Genomic DNA, 15,691 nt, shown 5'->3' with positions numbered 1-15,691 from the left:
GATATGTTTACTGTCACCTGTTCTGCAGGTGTTAGACTCCTCAGTATTGTAATATTCTTATTATCTCTAAATCTGTTTTCTCTGCCATGTTTGTGTATAACTCTATGGTACCTGTATGCTTTTAATGTCTCTCTGTTTTACTGTCTGACTACAAGATAGTCAAACTCTACTGTTGGAAGATTTGTAGACACTATTGCCTATGACATTAAACTTAACATGTCTGTTTCTTAATGAAATATTGCTCTGTTCATAATTCTGTCTCTGGTTCTTCTCTTCTTTCCTTCTACCATTTACTTTCACTTGGTATCTGCCTCTGTCTTTGTCTTCTTTTCTTTTTCATACTGTTATGTTTTTTCTTTGGCCTCCATTTTCTCCTCTACACTCCAGCAATATGTCCTATTACTTGCTGTTTTCATTCTCCTGGCAAAGGCTGCTCTCATTCAGCTTCACCCGGGCCCTCTTTTCAACACCTGGCATAAGCTAAAATTATCCTGCAAGCAGTTTTCTACATTTTAAAAGAAAACATTATTTGTTTGTTTCTGGGGTTTTTTTCAACTAAAATCTGAGGAAGAAGGGTCTGGGTCAGTGCATGGAAACGGGACCTATTTGGTTGATGCATTTTAGGAGCCCCAGGTATCTGGTTATGGACCTCTTTTTTTTTTTTTTTTTGTAATTGCTCTTCAGCTAAGGGGGGGGGGGGGCTTGTGAGTGGGATGTAGAAACACGAAATAATTGGCTGGTTGGAGCCTTAATTTCGGGAGCACCAGCCACCAGATCACAGACCCCTTTTTGCTCCTCAGTAATTTTGAGGGGTGTCATAGTGAGGAATAGCTCTGGGCACCAGGTAAGCCAGCTATATCTCTAAAGACTACCCCAGGGAAACTGAGCAATACAGTTATTTTGCCACAGCCACTAAATGATCTCTGCTTAGTTTTATCCTTGTGGTCCAACAAAACAACTAAATACTCCTGGTGCCTGACATAGATCAGATCTTAAAGAGTAACAATGAGTCAGAACTTCCTTTCTGTACTAAAGTCATACGAATGTAACAATTTGTTGTTATATACTGGTCTCTGATTTAATTAGAATCATTATTACATACCGTAAACGTTATGTATTTGGAGGTCTTGTTTATTATCAAATTTAAAAATAAAAAAGTAAAACTCCAAAACGCAGTCATAGGCTTCATTGCAGGAGCTATGTTCTACCCACAACAGTGTAATGCTTATTGTGCATAGTAGTGTCTATAAAAAGGCCATCAAGTGATAGAAATCATAGTACTTTGACAATTAGCAAAACGCTGTGGTTGCAAGCCCAAGATATGTCTGGAGAGCTATAAATAGTCTGTCAGGAAGACATACAGAGTTCATATTCTGATCATTAAAATTCTTCATCGTGGAATTGCAAGAGGGCGGCCACGGTGGTGCAGTGGTTAGCGTTGCTGCCTCACAGCAAGATGTTCTCCGGTTCGATCCTCAGCTGGGGTGCCTTCTGTATGGAGTCTGCATGTCCTCCCTGTGGTCGCGTGGGTTTCCTCCGGGTGCTCCGGTTTCCTCCCACATCCCAAAGACATGCTGTAGGTGGATTGGACACTCTAAATTGGCCCTAGGTGTGAGTGCGTGCATGTGTGTGCCTTCTGTGGAAGGTTGGGCGCTGGGCTGGCAACTCGACACCGTAAAACTCCACTGCCAATCATGAGCGGGCAGGTGATCCGCTGTGGCAACCCCTAACCGGGAAAATCCGAAAGAAGAAGAATCGTGGAATTGCAAGATCAGAAAACTAACTGTATGAATTATAGCTATTTGATAGTTGTTTTTTCTACTGGACTTTCTCGCATTTACCAAATACTAATTATTCTTACTACTGGGTCATCAGCAACTCAGTTGACTTACAACTATTTTCATTTCTTGTTATATTCCTCATGTTAAAGTTGCATAAATGAAGATTTGATTGTGTTGTTTAATTTTTTTATTTCACTGTTTACTCAGTTTTACTCTATAGTCAACACTCATAAAATGAAGTAATGGTAGGTACTAGGCAATAATTTCCATGTGACTGCAAAATATTATGGGTAAGAAAAATAATTTACCTCCATAAATGAGCAACTTCTTACTTGCATTGAGGTTTCACTACTATCTCATCATGTTAACTTTCAGTGTAAGGTATTCCACCTGCAAGAACTAATTAGCAACTTGTCTTTCTAATAAGAAAGTAGCCACTACTGATGCATTTGTCATGTAAATACTGTAGCTTATACATAAGTCTAGGGAGTGAGGCATTGTAAGTTGAGTCTGTTGTGATGTCATGTCAGGGATTTTCTGCCCTAAGAAAAAATTCAGGAGGCCGTCCTTATCAACAAAATAAAACACATACATTTTTTACATAAAAAACTGTACAATCTGGTACTGTGTATGTCAAGGAAGTTTTATGACTTTGGACTTTTTTGTCTTAGGTTTGCTTTATAACATGACCAACACACCTTAAAAACAATTGCAAACCTGTCTGAATTTTCATTTTTAGAATGCTGTTATTCTAAATTCAAAGAGTAAGTATGAACAGAGCCCTCAAAGGAATATCTTTTAAAACCACCACTCTGAATATATGTAATGGCAGTAGATACTCAAATCTAACCTGGTGAAACAGACAAAATATTCAGGTCAGAATTATCCTCTATCCTCCCTTTCTGCCTGCATATGTTTGGTTCTGCTTCTCATGTTACTCATCTTCCTTATACTGTAGCTAATGATATTTATTGTATCCCTTATTCACCTTAGAGTTATAATGAGCAAGAAGGTGTCCTGCCCACCAGAGGAACTTTCCTGCAGGGATAGCCAGCAGTGGACAAATTGCTACTTTTGGTTTTGGAAACTATGTGACTTCTTCCTAGCAAAGCCTATGGAACACATTTACAATTGCACACATATCGCACTTAAAACTGTCAATAGAGTACAGATTGTTTCCTTTGGTGACTGTCAATAGAGTACAGATTATTCCTCAGGCAGGTAGCAAATGTTGGAGGTATGATAGGGAAGAAAGAGATAACCGAAAATATATGTTTCAGGACTGTAATGAGTTGGCAGACTTTAAAAAGGCCCTAAAGATTACTTTGTTGGAATACTGGACAAGCAAATGAGTGTAAAAAAGGAAATTATTTCTGTGAGCTGGGATACAGGATATGAATTGCCTAAACATAGCTAAGGCCTTGTTAAGTTTAATTCTGGTGGCTGCAATTACTAGAAAATGGAAATCAAAATTTAAATTAACTATACTTGAAGTAGCGAATATTGTAACAAAAATAAAATAACTGGAGGTGGGATCTTTAGAAAAGGGTAGGAGTAAATTACATAGAAAAAAAGTAGAAAATGTGGGAACATTACATGCAGAAAATGTTAATGGCTTACCAAATGCCTGCTATTCCTCAACCCAAAAAAATAAACTGCTTCTTTTTCAGCCAAAGAACTGTACTACTAATCTAAACAACTTCAGACTTCTCTCTGCTGATAACACCACCATTGAAACTGTCCACAACACCAAATTACTGGGCGTAGTCATAGACAGTCACCTTTGGTTTGCTCTTCACATACAACAAACCCACCAGAAAATTGGCACACTTTACAGAAACAAACACACACTAACCTCTTCTTACAAAACCACCCTTACCAAAAGTTTCCTTCTAACCTCCCAGTTTTACAGCGCTTCACTACTTACCAATTTACAGAGCTCCTCTAGATCCAGAATGGAACAGTGCTATAATAAAGTGGCCAAATTTGCCACCAACTCAAAACTAGAACCCATCACTGTCACACAAAAAAAAACTAGACTGGCTAGAATTCCCCAACTACCTACTCTATACCCAATTTCTAACACTCCACAACATGGTCTACAAACCCCTAGCCTGCCCAGCACTAAATAACATCATTACACCTTACAACTCAAGCAGAACACTTAGGTCCACAGGTAAAGAGCTTCTCTCCATATACAAACCCTCTGAGATAGCTGGACAAAGCCTCTACTCCCACTATGTTGCAAAAGCATGGAACTCTCTTCCACTTTCTCTGAGAACTACTACTTACTTACCTGCCTTTAAAACTGTACTGAAACAATACATGTTCAACTCCTGGCTGTGCCCTTGCTCTGATCCAGCCTAATCTCTTCTCCAGATCAGACCAGACTGCAACTCTCGTTCATTCTGTCTACATCTGTACTGCATTCACTCTACATCATTTACTTGCATATCTATATCAATTCCTTTAATAGTTAGTATCTGTATTTTTTTTTTCACATATCTGTATGTATTTGCAACTTGTGCATTTTTATGTTATCTGTACAAAGATTGTACATGTCTGTATGTAACTGGAGCTTTTCTCCCTGGGCCTCTGCTGAAAATGGGTTCTTTCTGACCCAGTTGGACCTTTCTGGTAAACAAATGTCAAATAAATAAATACATGTTTTGCAGGAGGACTGAGATTTAAGAGATGAAGGAATTGAATCTCCTTGATTACTATTATATCGCATATCCCATTTTATGAAATTATTTTATTTTTCCCTACTCTCTTACTGTTTTCTTCTCGGTTATTTTCTTATTCCTTACTTTCTTTCTTCTTCATTTCCCCTTCCTACTATTTTTTCTTGTTAAAAAATATGCTTTTTTTATATGTAGCTTAGTAAAATTATCGTAATATTGTTTTATAACATGTTTTTCCTACTGTCACTCTTACTTCCACTTTATGTCTTACTTCATCCCCTAGAAACTCCTAAACTATTCCTTTTGACCCAAATGATACAACTATGGAAAATGGATGCTTTACACGTATGTGTAACAGCTGTATTTTGACATCCGTATGAACCCGGTGTTAGCAGATTTCTAAAATTGCACACACTACCATGATATATGCATGTACTAAACTATTTTGTTTTTAATGTTTAATAATGTTCTATATTTTTTTCTTCTTCTTCTTCTTTCGGCTTTTTCCCGGTTAGGAGTCGCCACAGTGGATCACCTGTCTGCTCATGATTGGCAGTGGAGTTTTTATGGTGTCGAGTTGCCAGCCCGGTGCCCAACCTTCCACAGAAGGCACACACACACACACACACACACACACACACACACACACACACACACACACACACACACACACACACACACACATGCCAATTTAGATTGTCCAATCCACCTACAGCATGTCTTTGGGATGTGGGAGGAAACTGGAGCACCCAGAGGAAACCCACACAACCACAGGGAGGACATGCAGACTTCGCACAGAAGGCACTCCATCCGAGAACTGAACCGGCGAACCTCTTGCTGTGAGGCGACAACACTAACTGCTGCACCACCGTGGCTGACCCAATGTTCAATGTTTTCTAAAGACAGAAAAGCAAGGTAGCAGTATAAGTGAAGAAACATAAACAAGTCTCCAACACAATCAGAAGCCAAGGGATGCCCCCAGACCTCATAGGTTGTGTTAGAGCCCCTCAACTACAAACAATGCATAAGCCACTGACATGTTTAAAACACAGAAAGAGCTTATAGAAGAAGAATAGTCAGCTTATACCTCCATTTCAGAAATTCAAAAAAAGATTTTAACATTTATGGTATTTCCTTCAAATAAATTTTAACAATGAATTTACATAAATATGTGCTTAAATTTGTAAAAGCAAACGTGCACCGTAAATGCTGCTAGCAGTTAACAAGAAGCTCAGAGAAGTGCATGTATGTGCAAATTAAAGAATAAGAACCGATAAAAGCAAAACAACTTTCTCTACAGTCATTTTTCATTGCTAAAACTATGGAACATTTGATAATACGTAATAACATACTGTCAAAAGCATAATAAAAAAACAGCTTTATGAAGACTTGCTTACTTCTGTTTCATTGTAATGAAATCAACATTAAATGTAGTGCGGAAACAAGAAATTAAAATAACCAGCAAACACCCATGTTCATAATTCTTCACATTCAAGTAAATAACAGATTATTAGTGTTCCACAATAATTCTGTGAATACCATTTAATTTTTTTTTTCAGATGAAAAAACAATGTTTTCTGTCTGAACAAATGAGATTGTTTCTTGTAGTGAATTAAATGTTTTTGCTCCCTCAGAAAGAAATATCTTAATGCTGGCTAGAAGTAAGATAAATAGGATATAAACCTTTATTCCTTGCTACTTTAATGACTTATTAAGTGGTTGACAGCACTTTCTTTTCTCCATAACTTTTGTTTAATAGTTATTACCAAGTCTTATGATGTTGGAACCTACTTTGAGAAGAGGATTTGTGCATGCTGCTTTTAAGCTGTGTTTTTCACCACCATGTGAGATAAATCTCACTGTTACTGATCTAAGTTGGGAGCCCTGCTCAGATGATGGTTTCATTAGCATGTGGGCTCTTTCAATACTATAGGAAAGTTCCTCTTGAAGATTCTGTATTTTTGGAAGGTATGTGGTGAGAATATGAACAATGTTGCTTCTTCCTGTTTTCTGGGACTCTATATTTTCTGATTGTATTCCTGTGTTCTTTGCTTTACAAGTCATTGCCCTTTTCATTTAGTTATTTGTTTTAGTGAGAATTCTGTTTTGGGTCCCCCCTCTCGTTTTCCTTCTGTGTCATTTAGAGATGCTTTGATATCGCTGATCTGGGCACTGTGCTGTTATACCAAGCATTTTATTAACTTCAGCTGTTTGTCATGGTTTTCTTGAATGTGGTCTAACTTAGCATCAGCTTTATCTGTGTTCACTCTTCCTTCCCAAACAGATGAAACAATTTGCTCAGAGTCCTTTTTAAATAAAGCATCAAGAGAAGATGATTTGGTAGAACTAATCTTTCCAGTAGATCCAAGTGTATGTGCTGGAATGAGTAATGTTATAAACCACAAAAAATATTCAAAATTATACAGTTTCATAAAAATAAAATTATACCAACATTTTACTTTTTGGATAACAAATGATAATGTTCCCAACACATATTAATGTATGCTGCAGAGCAGCTTTAAAGTACATTCACTTGTATGCTATCTTGGGTCCTTCCCCATCCAGAGGATGTTGATTATGTGTACCACTGACAGCCCATTGATTTAATTCAGTATATTGATTACTGTGTTTTCATGCATAATGACTGCCACATGCCTATACATATTTCAACACTTTGTATGAAGTGGGAAAGATTAGATTTATTATCTCACAAAGGAGCACGCTATACAAACTGAAGAAACTGAATCAGCAGGTATAAATAGCTGTTTAGACTCAGCTATATGCTCCATTCACCTTCTTTTTTTGTACATCTGAGCTGCCACCTGTAATAAGCACCACAAGTATAACTGCTGATATCCCTACTCCTTCCTTTGATGTTCCCCACTGCTGTCCTGCACCTTCCCCAAAGCCCAGGTTAGTTTTTATGCTGTTTGGAGCTTTGTCTTTGTAGTCAGCTGGCCAACTAAGGTAAAGGGAAGTATGTGCTGAGACCCAGAAAGCACTACACTGGAGACTCTTCATCAGGCCCTGTTTTACCCTGATCTTCCTGCGCCTCCCACTAGAAGTGCAGATTCTATCGACAGTTGCCAAGGCCTAAGCTGGGCAAGAAAGAGCATGCTACAGTGATCCATCTCCTGGGTTACATGATCCCTGCTTCTATACATCTTAAGTGGCATTAAACTAGTTTAACATAAGATGAACTTCCCACCCACTGGACAAGAACATGCAGTGGAGGCACCATGGCCCCTTACCCTACCACCATACCAGCATATGCAGCTCAGGCTCAAACCTGGATCTCCATCACTGCACCCAGAGGTGTCTCCAGTATGCCAGCAGGGGGAACTCCTGTATCATGTGAAAGCATTCAGTGCCATAAAACTTCAGACTTGAAGGAAAAGGTAAGGTACAGTTGCACCAGTTTTGCATTTACCAGCGGTATTTCTCAGAATTAAATGATAACTATCTTCTATTGAAATTGTTTCTCTAAACAACTCTTTTCACCTTTTAGTAGAGTTTAATGCTGTATGTCTTAACAGATACATACTGTAGGTTGCAGGTACTACTGCAACAAAAAGTCTTGACTGTTTGTGAAACAGGTGGTCACATACTTAACATCATCTGTGCTGGTTAGTGCCTTTTTTAATGCATATTATTAACATGCATTTCATACAGATTTCAAGCATTTTTAAACTTATTTTTTCTCTCTTTTTGCAGTGTTCATTTTTGCCCAAATTTTCTATCCATATAGAAACAAAATATGAAGACAACAATGGAAGCAACGATAATGTAAGTACTCCATCAACCAAAGTGGTACTGCCACGTTATTAAAATGTAAAGGCATGGGGGGTGCCACGTTATTAAAATGTAAAGGCATGGGGGTGCCATTTTATTAAAATGTAAAGGCATGGGGGTGCCACGTTATTAAAACTTAAAGGCATGGGGGTGCCACATTATTAAAACGTAAAGGCATGGGGGTGCCACGTTATTAAAATATAAAGGCATGGGGGAATGTATTATTTATGTGTGCTCTTCTACGTTTTTTAACAATGGAAAAGGACCTCATGGATACCTTATTTATATTCCCTTTCCCTTTTGTATTGTAGCAGACAGAGCAGCTATATTCCCACATTTACACCCTACTTTCTTTGATGTTGCCTGCAGTATCCTTGTAGCCAGAATTTCATTTCTAAGAAGATAATAAGAGATTGCAGGAAAGTTAGATCATCATACTAACACTTGTGTGTGCACGTGCACACACAAACACACACACACACACACACACACACACACACACACACACACACACACACACACACACACACAGCATTTAACTGTTAGGCTATGACATGATCAAGCCCTCTACTCCATCATGTTTCCTTCTAGGATACAGTGAGTTTTCCCTATTGTAATGCTAGGCTTGACATATATTGGCAGGTATTTGTGCCGATTTACTGCTAGTTCCCCTGAGTCATTCTGTGCACTTTGTCATACATTGTCACATCTTGCAGCCATTAACAATAAGTGTTGTAGCAAAGCCTACAGCCCACTCTTCTTTTTTAATATCTTTATTAAAACATCACTTAAGACATAGGCAAACATACAGCAACAGAAAAGAAAGCAAACCATGTTTTAACATTTTTCCATTTACATACATTATATACATCAGATATCTTTTCTTTGTAACTATCGTTACATAAATTGCTGAATTCCTCACTGCCCTTAAACTTCACTCCTCCTCCTTAGCATTATTTTACATGTTTTGTTCCTATAAATTCCATTTATTTCTATGTAATTTGCTCCCTTCCTTTTTCTAAAGATCTATCTTCCAGTTCTTTATCTCTTTTATAATATTTCAAATAGTTTTGGCTTTGGTTTCCATTTTTTAGTAACTGCTTTAGTTGGCAGCCAACAGAATTAAACTTAATAGAGGCTTACTATGTCTAGACACTTCAGATCCTGTTCCCCAGCTCAAAATAAGCATTTCCTTAGTTACAGCCACTTACTCAAACAATATTTCTGACAAAGTAAACTGTAGGGAATTTTTAAAATCTGCCAACTCATTACACTCCCAAAATATATGTTCCCAGTAACTTCTTTCCTCACCATCACACTGCCATCACTTGCTATCTGTCTGAGGAAAAATTCTTTGATGTCTGCTTGGGGTATAAAAATGCCTATGCAAATACTTCCAAGCAAAAATCCTAAACATTTTGGACTTTCTTGCATATTTGGGAGCCATGCATATGTCTTCTCATTGTTTTCTTATGAATTGCTTTTCCGGTCTCTCTTCTCAATCTTTTCTAACCTTCTCCGATTGATTCTTATTGTTATTGTGCAATATTTTATATGCCCTACTAGTTATCCCATTATTAACAACAGCTTCTGTTCTGGATTAAATTGAGTCTAGCAGATCAGATCTTTCACTTAGAATTCCCATATCCCTTTCACTTTGCCTAAACACTGATATAAATCACTGGTAGGGAAGGCACTCTACAGCTTGCAGTCTAAACATCTTCATGGCTTCATCCCACTCTATTACCTTTCCTGTCTATTTGGTTCTTTTGTCAATTTTTGCTAGTAAATTCCAACCCCCTCTTGCCTGTTTTCTGTACCCCTACTTATAATTGTTCCTATGGGCAAATTATCCTTTCTCCTTTCTCGATTTTTGTGTTGTTTTAGTTCTTAGAATAGTTCCTGCTACTTTATGAATATAATATTCTGCATGGTTGTTATTATTATTCCTATGGATCTGTATTCAAAATCCCACTTTCTCTATTTCTTGAACCCCCAACTTCATCATCATCCATTTCTATTTTGAATTATAGACTTCTGCTTATGTTACGTAAATGAGCCATAACTATATAGCTCTAAAATATCCCTTTACATCAGGTTCATAGGTGTTTACTAGGCTAACGACCAAAAGGGCCTTTTTAAGCCTAGCCATGCATCCCAAATCTCTGACAAGTTCTGATACCCTAGATAAGTGTAAGTAGGGGCCTGGGAGATGAACCATTTATAGGTTACCTGTGTTCATAGATAATACTAAACCACCTTGTTCTGTTGTTAGGATCAATTTATCCCACTTAGCTCTTGGCCTCTCAGATAATTTTTTTCTAGTCTTCATTAACTAATGTCCACAACTTCTCCTACAGCTTATAAAAAATATGCCTGTCACATATATAAAACTAAATAAACTAAAAACATTTTCACTTCTTAGATCTTACTATCCATATTCATAAACAAGTGCTTCCACTTCCTTGGATTCTATGCTACCTTTTTTTTAATCTCTTTCTACTTAGCTGCCATGACACAAGTCTTTTTAATCCATGCCCTTAAATACTTCATCTTATCATGTCCCCATAAGTATGAGTATTGATGAACCAGTTCATGTATGGGTACATAATTTACAGCTGTAGCCTTTGTTTCATCTTCATAAATTTTATATCCCGAAAATCCTTGAAACGGCCTCAAAATGCTCCAAAACACTGAGATGTTCTTTTTGGGATTTATCAGGTACAAAATAGTATAATCTGCAAATAAAGCCATCTTTTCTTGATTACCATACCAATTATATCCTTGTATTTCTGAATTCCTTTATTTTTTGTCAGTGGTTCTAAATATAAAGTAAATAGCAAATGTGAAAGAGGGTACCCCTGTCTAATTCCTCTGTTCAAACTTTTCATACAGGAACCCACCCGTTTTTAATTCTTGTCTCTGAATCATCATATATCCTCCTAATTAACTTTATTATTGTATCAGGGAATGCCAGCTTACTGTGTCAAATGCTTTCTGTACATCAAGATCTTCCTTACAACAGCAGTATTTTCTGACATTTTGCTTCTCCCTGAATCATTATTGTTGTCAAATATTTGCCTTCCCTCCACAAAACCACATTGATCCATATCTATCACTTTGGCAACACCTTTGCAAAATACTTTATATTTGTGAGTTAACATCGAAATGGGTCTATATGAAGCTGGGTCTGATGGGTCTTTACCGTCTTGAGGTGCTACAGCCACCACAGCTTTCTTTCAGGTTGTCGGTGCATTCCCCTTCTTTTAAAATACTGTTAAATAAAATCTCTGAGATCTTTTTCATTTTCTCCCCTCCTAATTTCCAGACTTCCCCAGGAATATACCATCTGTCCGTGGAGACGTGTACATCCCTGTTTTTATCTTATCTCCTCCTATCTTAACTGTAGTTATTGAACTTCCTCTACTTCTAACCTTGACATAATTAAGTCTTCCATAAATATTTACATTTGTGCTCTTTCTCAATATCCACATTCCTTTGCTTTGTACAAATTTTCATAAAATTTCTGAAATATCTCTATATTCTTCTACAGAATTTCTGGTTATTTTTCTTGTTATTGGTCCTACTATTATTTTCTTTTTCCCCTCTTGTATTACTATTTGTTTCCCTCTAACAGTTAGTATAATTATTCCCCTTTACCTTTCCCCCTGATACCCTGGTAAATATCCATCTTAAAATTCTTTGTCAAATTCACATGCTTATGTCTTTCTAAATAACTCTCTTGCAGCATTGCTATTTGCTGTCTGCAGTTCTTAAAATAATTTGTTATGCTTTCATTTTTTGTGTTTTAAAATAATTTGTTATGTTTTCATTTTTTGTGCATACCGCTAAGGTCATTTATAGTCTAGAATAATAATTTGGGTAGCATAGCAATTATAATAAAAAGCTATTGTTTCCACCCATTATACCTGACAGTTTTTAAAGGTGTGTTTCCTTTTGGCAGGCTGATTTTTTACACAGCTGTTTCTTCTTATCTCTGTTTGAACCTGTTTTACATTTTTCAAGACTTTTTGTTTTAATCAAAACCCTCAAACAAAAAAACAATACATTTTCAAAACACCCCTATGTCTGTTAATGTAAAGGAAATGCAAAAACAATGCCTATCTTTAAAAAATAAAGTTTAACCCTCTAGATAGCAACAGTTGTCTTAAATCTACAGCTGTACCCACATGCATTACTTAACCTAAAATTAAGGTTATCATGCTAAAGTGAATGCTACCATCTGTGTTCCCACCCACACCGATAGCTGTCTCTTTTTTGTCTTATCTCTATTCCCCTCCCAGATGTGAAAAACACATTGAAAACATTAACTTTTACAGCATCTTTAAATAAAACTATATTGCACAGTTCTATTAAATATGTATATATATATATATATATATATATATATATATATATATATATATGCATATACATATATGCCCATTTATGTATGCATATAATACACATGTACGTATTTGTATGCATGCACTGAAATATACAGCCATTGTGTTTTCAAGAACATTTAGCATATAGCAAATTGTTGAGTGCTTATGCAAAAACTAGAGAGAATGCATTCAATTCAGTTTTTTTTTTGTGATCCTTTAAATGTGTTTTGAAAAACAAGTGAGGAATTAATTAACCCACATGGTTTCTATATAGAAGTGGATAATGTTTTATGTTTACTTTACATTGTGCCTGTTTAGAACATTTGCAGCCTTTGAAAAATAGCACTGTCCAGTAAAAATACAACCTTTCAGCACTCAGCTTAGTTTCATTTTTGTTACTTTAGTATGTAATAGTTAGTGTACAGTAATTTCTTGAGAAGTGAAGCATAAGTAAGTGATGCAACACCCTGGAGTTAAACTTCTGTGCAATGCTTGGACAGCTAAGTTTAATTGTCCAGTGACAAAAGGAGACATCAAATGAAAACATACGACACTTATGGGCAGCTAACTGCACTGAAAGGTGGGTAAAACATAAAGGCAGCAAGTCTGCAGATGGGCCTAGCCATGTAATATAACTACACTGGTAGATAAAACTGTGCAGTTAGATAGATATATCCAAAAGTGCAGGACAATGTATTGGCTGGTCAATGCTTAGCATGATACTTCGAGAACAAAAAATGAGAATTCAGATGGCTGTAACCGAAAATCACTATTGCTTTCCCAACCAAACTATGAGTTATGTCATCCCTCAATGTGATGGTATTACATATTGCAGACCACTAAGTAGCCATGTACTATGTGCAGCTGCACTGCTGTGGTGTCCAAACATGTGGACACCCGTTGGATTCATAATGGGGAAGGAAATGGGTATACAGAAAAGTTGAGGAAAGGGAAGAACAAGCAAAGAATAACATACAGACAACATATGAGTTTGACAGGGGAAAGGAGGGAAGCTTTTTTAGAGCTAGGATCCCATTATTTTCTTTATTTTAGACAGGGACAGTATGAAGGAGGGAAGGAGAGAGGTAAGTGGGGACAGAGAGAGACTGAACAAAAATGGTAAGCATGGGTATAAGTGCACACAATAAGATGGGTAAACAAATGATGATGAGGAGGGTTTGGCAACTCATAAGGTATGGAGAAGGACACAAAAGGGAAGGTATGCTTAGGGCTGGGGATAGGTCGTGTATGATCGGTTACCATGTCTTCACTTCCCATATGGTATTACAGGGGTCCATTCCCACATGATAGATTGAGAATTTTTATCACAGACTGCACCCTCTCTTTGTGCCTAAATGGCAGGGGCCTGCCATTCAAACACTCCACTGTCCACATGAGCTATATCCTGCCTATTACTCAACTTCTGCAGGGCTGTCACATGGTGGAGTTGCCTGTAGAGCAAAGGTATCATCTGAGCATGCAGGGAGGACACAGAATTACAAGGTAGTCACAAAGTAAAGATCCTGACATTGGCATGAAGATTAAGATGTGCCAGTATTTGTGTGGGGAAGCAGCCATGTCTAGCTACATGCCTGTCCTACCTGCTGCTGAAAGCAACATGGTTTATGTCACATTCCCCTCATGCTGAAACAGAAATGGAGTAACAGGGACCAAGACAAATGGAAGGTGAGATGCTGGTATTTAACTGCATGAATAACCATTACCTGCATGACAGGCAACAGACTAATGTGTTTCTCCTTGATATACATGGGGATACACGAGATAGTGTGCAGTCACTTTGAGATGGTGCAGTATGACTCCATCCCTGAAAGGGCCCTGTGGACATCCACACATAACACAGCATATCACATACAGTGTTATCATTACTACCTCCCTCTGACATGGAAGATCCAAACAGCAGCATACTTAGTTCCTAAGATGTGCTTCACAATTACTTGCCTGTAACAACAACAGTCCCAAGCCTATGACAGAATGAAAGAGAAAACATAAAAACGTAAAACAAAGAAAAAATGTTTACAATACAAGTTGGGGTGTTTCTGCCTGTCATCCACTTCTTCTGTAAGATAACAAAGAAAACAATGTATCTGATATTGTTAATCCTCGTTCATTCCTTAAGCATGGGTATCGGTTCCAACCTCGGAACAGAGCCGGCCATTTTCCAAGCTCACGTCAACTTCAAACTCTCGAGCTAAACTCTTACCCACAATCCCCTCTCCCAGTTACTTCAGATTTCATTTGTCGCGTTGCCATTTGGTTGTGTCAAGCTACTTCTCTTGAGCTAAGTACAGTCATTTGTTGTTTAATAGTTTTACAGATTACTTTTCTGTCAGAAAGGTTCATATTTTATTGTCTCTTACCCTATCACATCTAGCGTACATAATTTCTTCAGGTTTTTCTGCTTCTTTCTTTACCACTTTTACCGCGAGGTATTCTCTCTTTACCATCATTGATAATCCTTTTCCTTTTTCTCTCATACCTTCAGGTACTCTCTTGTACCATTGTTGGTACCTTTTCTATTAATTAATTTGCTGTTATGGCAGATAAAAAAGGTAGTCCGGGGTTTAAGCAGTGTTCTGATTGTGGACACAAACTGCCTACTTCTGATGCACACTCTTTGTGTGTTTATTGTTTGGGAGCTTCCCATTTGTCTGTTGACCCAGCCTGTACTATTTGTGAGAAGTTTTCTAATAGAACCTTGTTGGAAAGGAAAAACAAGCTGTTACTGAAGGGACTTCTAAAATCTCCCTCAACCCCTCCTAGAGCCCAAGAAAACCTCGGATGTTCCTACTAAGGCTAAATCTTTGCCTTCATCCCCGGCTGGGGACTCCCGCCAACCAAAACCTAAAAAGGCTAAAGTTTCAGCTCCGGAGCTCACTCAGTCAGCCCCAGTGCTTTCGGTGCCTAGACCTTCGGCACCGAGGCGTTCGGCTCCATTAGTGATTTCGGCTCCGTCTTCTCCTGCAGCCTTCACTATATCGGCACCGAGGGGCTCCTCGGTTCAGACTGTTACCACTGTATTGGCACC

At 37.7% G+C, this 15,691-nt stretch overlaps 1 protein-coding gene across 2 annotated transcripts in view; it reads left to right on the top strand.

The window, feature by feature from the left end:
• PITPNC1 (phosphatidylinositol transfer protein cytoplasmic 1) overlaps positions 1-15,691 on the top strand; it is a 2,469,295-nt gene that overhangs the window by 1,809,829 nt on the left and 643,775 nt on the right. For both annotated transcript variants that reach the window (XM_044085091.1, XM_044085092.1), the window contains exon 5: positions 8,180-8,251. In XM_044085091.1, coding sequence (XP_043941026.1) covers positions 8,180-8,251 — 72 coding nt within the window. The remainder of the gene's footprint in view (positions 1-8,179; positions 8,252-15,691) is intronic.

The sequence above is a fragment of the Protopterus annectens genome, chromosome 10.part0, assembly GCF_019279795.1.
Source record: "Protopterus annectens isolate FY-2018-M chromosome 10.part0, PAN1.0, whole genome shotgun sequence".
NCBI classification, from domain to species: domain Eukaryota; kingdom Metazoa; phylum Chordata; order Ceratodontiformes; family Protopteridae; genus Protopterus; species Protopterus annectens.
This window is presented reverse-complemented; position numbering and strand designations above follow the sequence as displayed.